This window comes from Thamnophis elegans, chromosome 12 (assembly GCF_009769535.1).
Source record: "Thamnophis elegans isolate rThaEle1 chromosome 12, rThaEle1.pri, whole genome shotgun sequence".
Classification (NCBI taxonomy): Eukaryota; Metazoa; Chordata; class Lepidosauria; order Squamata; family Colubridae; genus Thamnophis; species Thamnophis elegans.
Window position 1 is genome coordinate 55737709 of NC_045552.1, and position 8862 is coordinate 55746570.

The window sequence follows — 8862 nt, forward strand, 5'->3', positions numbered from 1 at the left end:
TGGTCCTTCTTTTCATTAAACCGGACATACCCAGTTCCTGCAACCGTTCCTCATATCTTAAGAGTTACCCAGGTTGAGAAACACTGGTTTAAAGAGCTGGGATGTTTCCCCCTCCAGCTGCTATTTGTGGCTCTGGAGGCCAGTTCCTTTCCAGTGTTCCCTTCCTCGCGGGTGGGTGGAGTGTAAATTCCATGCATTCCAGCAAAAAAAGATGGACCCCAGCTGGGCTTTGGGGTAATGCCAACTCCACCTCCCTGCGAAGCGTTTTTGTTTTTTTAGAGAACAGGGCTTGGAGAGGTTGCCCCAGATCTCTGCTCTCCAAAGGAACCCAAGTGAATGTGTCTCCCCCGCAACCCCACCAAGTCTCCACCCGTCCCCCTCCCAAGTCCCTTCTCAGCTTGACTGATTTCTTCACCTCAACTTCAGCTCCTGAAGCAGGTAAGCAGATAAACACAGAGGCAGGGATTTAAGGGGTGGGAATGAGGGGATGCAAAAGGGGTTAAGAAAAGTCCACGGAGGATTAGAAAATTTTGGTATTAAATATTATGGATGTTTAGCTAAAACGGGATATGAGGATTTAATGTTAATGGAGGATTTTACAAATAAGTAAATGAAATGCCAGTATGTGGTTATGGGTTGAATCTTGGTATATTTAAGGATGTTTAAATAACTATAGTCAAATAAAAGTGGAGGTATGATGATGTTTAAAATGGTAAATATTTGAGTTAAGATATTTGAATTAATATGAATTATATTTGATGACGGTGGAAGAGATGCACAAAAGCCTTTTGTAACCAGCTGATACACTTTCTACAATATGTAAAGGAGGAGGAGTCGTAAAACAAATAAATAAAAATTTTATAATATAAAAGGGGTTAAGGAAAGTATCCCCAGCCAGCCGGCGTGGGATGGGTGGCTAGAGTGCCCGCCCATTTCCAGCCTCCCTGACTCCCATTGGCTGCAGAAAGAGAGAGAGAGACAGAGAGAGAGAGAGGAGAGAGAGAGAGAGAGAGAGAGGCAGAAGGTGTCCATTCCCTTCCCCTGCGGCTGCTGCCCCTTTGCTTCCTCTGAGTCGGGGGCTGGCTGCTCTGCGGAGAGCTAGGAAGAAGCCTCTTCCGATACAGGAAAAGGAGGCAATTGTGGACTTCTGAAGTGCCCCAGGACAGATTCTGCAAACTCCCCTTTTTTCAACCCGTAAGTGAACAACTCTGCTTTTCACAGCTTCTAAGTCCAAATGTTTCCATCCTTTAAAGCAGGAGTCACCAACCTTTCGAAATTCATAATTTTAAATCCCACGGACCACTAATACGATATTGTTTTTTTAAAAAAAGATCAATAGTATTTAGGGGGATATAAAAAATGCAGATCATTTTTCTGCAGGCCACCCAAACTTTCACCCCGACCACAAGTGGTTCCTCGGGCCATCGGTTGGTGACCCCTGCGTTAAAAGGGCTGCACAGCTTAAAGGTTATGTGTGTTGCTAAGGAAGACTCCTACCTCTGCTGAAACATCTGGGGAGCATCCAGGACTTCAAGGGCAAAGAGATTTGCTGCCATCCATTTCCACTCTTACTGTCTCTATCCTCGCTTCTACTTCCCTAGATAGATAGATGATAGATAGATAGATAGATAGATATGGATGGATGGATAGATAGATAGATACTGTAGATAGATAGATAGAGAGATAGAGAGAGAGATAGATAGATAGATAGATAGAAATAGATATGGATGGATGGATAGATAGATAGATACTGTAGATAGATAGATAGATAGATAGATAGATAGATAGATAGATAGATAGATAGATAGATAGATAGATAGATAGATAGATAGATAGATAGATAGATATGGATGGACGGATAGATAGATACTGTAGATAAATAGATAGATAGATAGATAGATAGATAGATAGATAGACACAGATAGATAAAGAGATAGATAGATAGATAGATAGATAGATAGATAGATAGATAGATAGATAGAAGAGAGATAGATAGAGATAGATAGATAGATAGATCGATAGATCGATAGATCGATAGATGATAGAGATGATAGATAGATAGATAGATAGATAGATAGATAGATAGATATGGATGGATGGATAGATAGATAGATACTGTAGATAGATAGATAGAGAGATAGAGAGATAGATAGATAGATACAGTAGATAGATACAGTAGATAGATAGATAGATAGATAGATAGATAGATAGATAGATAGATGATAGATAGATAGATAGATGATAGATAGAGAGATAGATAGATAGATAGATAGATAGATAGATAGATAGATAGAAGAGAGATAGATAGAGATAGATAGATAGATAGATCGATAGATCGATAGATCGATAGATCGATAGATGATAGAGATGATAGATAGATAGATAGATAGATAGATAGATAGATAGATAGATAGATAGATAGATAGATATGGATGGATGGATAGATAGATAGATACTGTAGATAGATAGATAGAGAGATAGAGAGATAGATAGATAGATACAGTAGATAGATACAGTAGATAGATAGATAGATAGATAGATAGATGATAGATAAAGACATGCCTTCAGAAACTGACTCGAGGTTAAGAACTTACTATAATGATATTTTGCTGCTGATAAAGCAATTCTAATCGGGGAACAAATGAAAACTGGTATATATAGGCAGCGACGCTTTGTTGAAAAATGAAGGAGTAAGATCTCTGTTTGAAGGTATGAAATGCAAGGTTAACAATGAATAGAAGTATACTCTCTGGGGGGAAACAATGCTAATGTTAACTGAATATATATTGTAGAATGAAAATGAGGCCTTTAGTTATATTAGATGAAATATCTGAGACGGTAAATATTATTTGAAGATGTAGATGTTAAAACAACTGTAACCAAACGACATGCTGCATGTGATGATGGTTTCTTTTCTTTCCCCCCCCCCCTTCTTTTTTGGACTTTTTTGTCCTTTTTGTCCTTTTTGGCTTCCCCCTCCTTCCCCCCCCCCCTTTTTAAAAAAAACCCTAGCTTATTGTGGTGTTTATTAATCAAATGACAATTGTATGTGATGATTGGGGTTTTTTCCCCACCCCTTTTTTTCTTCTCCTTTTCCCATTGTTGTCTATGTAATAAAAAAAAAGAAAGAAAGAAACTGACTCGAGTTTGCTAACGGGGAATATCTGTGCTCCACCAGGCAGGAGGATCCGGGCTCCATCAAACCGGGGGGGGGGCCCTCCGAAATGTCTTTTAAAAGAACTAAAACGGGAACGTTCAAAAGCTGGGACCTTGGGGAGAATGGAAGCTTTCCTGGGAAACGTGCTGAAGAATTCGTGGAGATTCTCAGTCATCCAGGCCATGCTTTTCCAAGAGGCAGTTCCTTGTGTTGCTTGGAGGACGTTTCGCTTCTCATCCACTCAGAGCTGAAGAAGCTTCTTGGATGAGAAGCGAAAAGTCTTCTAATGAAGGACCATCAACAGAAAATGGAGCTGGCTCAGAGGCTGAAATACACCAAGTAAATGACATGAAGAGTGGGGAGAAAAGGAGAGGGGTAAGGGAAGAAGGAGAGGAATAGAAGAGGGGTGGGGAAGAGGAGGAGAGAAAGAAGGAGTGGAAAGGGGAGAGAGGAGAAGGAGAGAGGAAGGGGAAGGGGAGAGGGAAGAACGACAGAGGGAAGAAAGGAGGTAGGGAGGGGGAGGAGAGAGGGAGAAGAAGCGATGGATAAGGTACAATATGTGTATGGCGAGCAGAAGAGCCAATAATTGTTTTTTGGGGGAGTTGTTTGTAAGATGAATTGATGTAAACATTTAATAATATAATACAATGTTGGTTATGTAATAGTATACATGTGGTTATTTGTTATGAAAATGAAAATATTTATTTAGATAGAGATAGATAGATAGATAGAAGATAGATAGATAGATAGATAGATAGATAGATAGATAGATAGATAGATAGAGATAGATAGATAGATATAAATAGATATGGATGGATGGATGGATAGATAGATAGATACTGTAGATAGATAGATAGATAGATAGATAGATAGATAGATAGATAGATAGATAGATAGATAGATATAGATAGATAGATGATAGATAGATAGATAGATAAATAGATAGAAGAGAGATAGAGATAGAAAGATAGATAGATAGATAGATAGATAGATAGATAGATAGATAGATAGATAGATAGATTGAGATAGATAGATAGATAGATAGATAGATGATAGATAGATAGATAGATAAATAGATAGAAGAGAGATAGATAGAGATAGATAGATAGATGATAGAGATGATAGATAGATAGATAGATAGATAGATAGATAGATAGATAGATAGATGATAGAGATGATAGATAGATAGATAGATAGATAGATAGATAGATAGATAGATAGATAGATATAGATATGGATGGATGGATAGATTGATAGATAGATACAGTAGATAGATACAGTAGATAGATAGATAGATAGATAGATAGATAGATAGATAGAGTAGATAGATACAGTAGATAGATAGATAGATAGATAGATAGATAGATAGATAGATAGATAGATAGATAGATAGATAGATAGATGGAATGGAGAGATAGATGATAGATAGATAGATAGATAGATAGATAGATAGATAGATAGATAGATAGATAGATAGATAGATGATAGAGATGATAGATAGATAGATAGATAGATAGATAGATAGATAGATAGATAGATAGATAGATTGAGATAGATAGATAGATAGATAGATAGATGATAGATAGATAGATAAATAGATAGAAGAGAGATAGATAGAGATAGATAGATAGATGATAGAGATGATAGATAGATAGATAGATAGATAGATAGATAGATAGATAGATAGATAGATAGATAGATAGATAGATAGATGATAGAGATGATAGATAGATAGATAGATAGATAGATAGATAGAGATAGATAGATAGATAGATAGATAGATGATAGAGATGATAGATAGATAGATAGATAGATAGATAGATAGATAGATAGATAGATAGATAGATAGATATAGATATGGATGGATGGATAGATTGATAGATAGATACAGTAGATAGATACAGTAGATAGATAGATAGATAGATAGAGTAGATAGATACAGTAGATAGATAGATAGATAGATAGATAGATAGATAGATAGATAGATAGATAGAGATGATAGATAGATAGATAGATAGATAGATAGATAGATAGATGATAGAGATGATAGATAGATAGATAGATAGATAGATAGATAGATAGATAGAGATAGATAGATAGATAGATAGATAGATAGATAGATAGATAGATGATAGAGATGATAGATAGATAGATAGATAGATAGATAGATAGATAGATATAGATATGGATGGATGGATAGATTGATAGATAGATACAGTAGATAGATACAGTAGATAGATAGATAGATAGATAGAGTAGATAGATACAGTAGATAGATAGATAGATAGATAGATAGATAGATAGATAGATAGATAGATAGATAGATAGATAGATGATAGAGATGATAGATAGATAGATAGATAGATAGATAGATAGATAGATAGATAGATAGATATAGATATGGATGGATGGATAGATTGATAGATAGATACAGTAGATAGATACAGTAGATAGATAGATAGATAGATAGATAGATAGATAGATAGATAGATAGATAGATAGATAGAGTAGATAGATACAGTAGAAAGATAGATAGATAGATAGATAGATAGATAGATAGATAGAGATAGATAGATAGATAGATAGATAGATAGATAGATAGATAGATAGATAGATATAGAAACACAAGGAAGTCCAGTGGCCTCTTGATGAAGCACTTTTGGTGCTGAAGACTTGCGATTCATGCTTCTGTTCTGTTGTCCTCCTTCCTTTAAGGGACAGCAGCATCCAGCCTTGGCCACGCAGAGCCAGAAGAAGTTCCATGCCTCAGAGTGTCCTGCAGGCCACCCCATCTTCTCTGACCCCAAGATGCATTTCAGGAACTTCTCCACCGCCCTCGCCACCGAACGCTCTCCTGAAGAGCTGGCTCCCACCAACGTCTCCACCAGGGACGCCTGCCTCCTCCGCTTCTCCAGCCACCAGTTTTTGCTCATCCCCGTGCTCTACTGTGTCATCTTCATCCTTGGGCTTGTGGGCAACAGCATGGTCCTCACGGCCCTGTGTCGGCAGAGGAGCCCAAAGACGGTGGCCAACGTCTACATCTTCAACCTAGCAGTGGCTGACCTGCTGGCCCTCGCCACCCTTCCCTTCTGGGCAGCCAGCTATGCCAACGGGTACAATTGGGTCTTTGGCTCCCTGATGTGCAAGCTGTCCGGTTCCATCCTCTGCTTGACCATGTTCGCAAGCATCTTCTTCATAACCTGCCTGAGTGTGAACCGCTACCAGGCCATTGTCCATCCTTTCCAGTGCCAGCAGGGGACTTTGAAACAGGCCTTCATCGCCACCTTCGCCGTTTGGGGACTGGCGACCTTGACGTCTCTGCCCACCTTCTGTTGGCGTGAAGTCAACTACATCGACGAGCTGGGTGTCAACGCTTGTATCATGGCCTACCCCTCCGAGAATTACGCCACCTGGTCGGCTGCCACAGCCTTAATGAAGAACCTCCTTGGCTTCCTGCTCCCCATGGCCATCATCCTTGGGTGTTACATCTGCATCAGGGTCCACCTGAAGAAGGCCCAGGGGTTCTCCAAAAGCATGAGGGTCAGGGACCGGGTGCTGAAGCTGGTGGCCGCCGTGGTGGTGGCCTTCTTGATCTGCTGGCTCCCCTTCCACGTCTTGACCTTCCTGGATGCCCTCTCCTGGATGGAGGTGATCAGCAGGTGCCACCTCACCTCCGTGATCGACGCGGTGCTGCCCTTCGGCCTCTCCATGGGCTTTGCAAACAGTTGCATCAACCCCTTATTGTACTATTTTGTGGGAAGTCAGTTCCGGGATAAACTCCAGCATTTATTCAAGCTGAGCCTTTCCCGGTTCAACAGTGGCCGGGAAACCCTTTCCTCCAGCAAAACCAGTTCCCTCAAGACTGCGGGCTCCTTGAAGGAGGCTAACCAGGAGGAGGCACGGAGAGGCCACTGACCCACCCTCTGTGGCTTCCCTAATCACCAATTAAGCGGTGGTTACGTCCCCCTCCATGACTCATGTTTTTCCTCTCGGCTCCCCTTGTTCCTCTGTCCCCCGAAGACCATGTTTTCATTTGCTTTGAGTAAGGCTGTCTTGTAGAGGGCAATGAATTGTCAATAAATATCTTAGCAACTTTACTAACCCAGCCTATTTCTATGACTAAAGTTTGTTTTTCGTGGCCCTTAAGAGAAGGAGTTAGCAAAGAAACTTAACTTTCAACACCCTTCCTATTCTTTTTTTTATAGCAGATTTTTTAAAATTATTTTTCCCCTTCTACAACACCTTACAGTCATTACATCAACATTGTTATGTCATCCTACCTGTACACGTATATAATATTTCGCTTCTATATTTACACACCTTTATACACAGTTCTATATATATTTATATATATCATTTTTGGCTTAATTAATTTTATTCCTGTTTTGCAGCCATTTGTCCCAATTGTTCCAAATTTCATAATATTCCGACTCTTCTTTATCTTTTAATTTCAGTGTTAATTTGTCCATCTCTGCACAATCCAAAGTTTTTTTTAATCACTAATTCGTCCGAGGGGGTATTATTTTGTTTCCAGCATTTGGGCAAATGCTATTCTAGCTGTAGTTAGCAGGTGTGTTAACATGTACTTAATTTTCTTTGTATATTTCTCTTTGATTATTCCCAGTAGAAAGATTGTTATGTTATTCCTGTCTTCCTTGTGCTCAGCATCCTTCTGCCTCCCAGGTGCCCGGATTGGTACCAGCCCAAAAGTTCCACATTCCCAACACGTCTGTGGAAGGCCACAACAGTCACTTCCACCTGGGCCGTCATCCCTAAATGCGGTGTCCCTGGAGGGCCAGCAAGGGCCTAAGGGTCACCTGGTCTACCTTTAAGGGATCGGTTGTCCCAGGTGAGCTTGGCAGAAGGCAGGCAGTTTTCAGAAGTTCTGCCAAGCCATATGGAGTGAGAGACAGGTTGTTCCTCCAGAAGAAAACAGTTGAGGGGAGGAGGGACAGAAAGGCAGGAAGGAGCCGGTTTGCCATGGAACGAATGGGACGAGTCGTGTGGCCTCCCAGGCTGGCTGGGGAATTCCGGGAGTTGAAGTCCACCCTTCGTGAGAGTGGCCAAGGTTGGGAAACATTGGTTGAAGAAGATGAACAAACAAGGAAGTGCATATTTGTAAAAACAAATCCAGTTGCATCAGTGTAGGACAGATTGGTTCATTATGGATAATTAAGGCAATAAAGTCTAGCAAGGCGCGGGAACTTAATTCTTTCCTCCTTGTTCTTCCTCTTCCTCCTCCTCCTCCTCCTCTTGTTCTTCTCCTTCTCTTTCTCCTCCTCCACCTCCTTCTTCTCCTCGTCCTCCTCCACCAACTCCTCCTTCTCCTTCTCCTCCTCCTCCTCCTCCTCCTCCTCCTCCTCCTCCTCCTCCACCACCACCACCACCACCAACTCCTCCTTCTCCTCCTCCTCCTCTCCTCCTCTTCTTCTTCTCTTCCTCCTCCTCCTCTCCTCCTCTTTTTCTTCTCCTTCTCCTCCTCCTCCACCAACTCCTCCTTCTCCTTCTCCTCCTCTCCTCCTCCTCTTCTTCTCTTCCTCCTCCTCCTCCTCTTCCTCCTCCACCACCAACTCCTCCTCCTCCTCCTCTTCTCTTTCTCCTCCTCCTCTCCTCCTCTTCTTCTTCTCCTCCTCCTCTCCTCCTCCTCTCCTCCTTCTTTTTAAAAATCTCTTCACCCCCTGAAATAGATATCCTCAGCACCCCGC

General features: G+C 40.8%; 1 protein-coding gene across 1 annotated transcript; it reads left to right on the plus strand.

Annotated features, from left to right (window-relative positions):
* Window positions 1–303: 303 nt before the first annotated feature.
* On the plus strand, window positions 304–7254 carry AGTR2 (angiotensin II receptor type 2). Its single transcript, XM_032228163.1, has 2 exons — window positions 304–438; window positions 5873–7254. Exon 2 carries the CDS (start codon window positions 5966–5968, stop codon window positions 7070–7072), a length of 1107 nt encoding a protein of 368 aa, XP_032084054.1. The 5' UTR covers window positions 304–438; window positions 5873–5965; the 3' UTR covers window positions 7073–7254.
* Window positions 7255–8862: the final 1608 nt, after the last annotated feature.

Bases quoted from the DNA above. Each gene is read 5' to 3' on its own strand.
- AGTR2 (XM_032228163.1), top strand. From the start codon at position 5,966: ATGCATTTCAGGAACTTCTCCACCGCCCTCGCCACCGAACGCTCTCCT.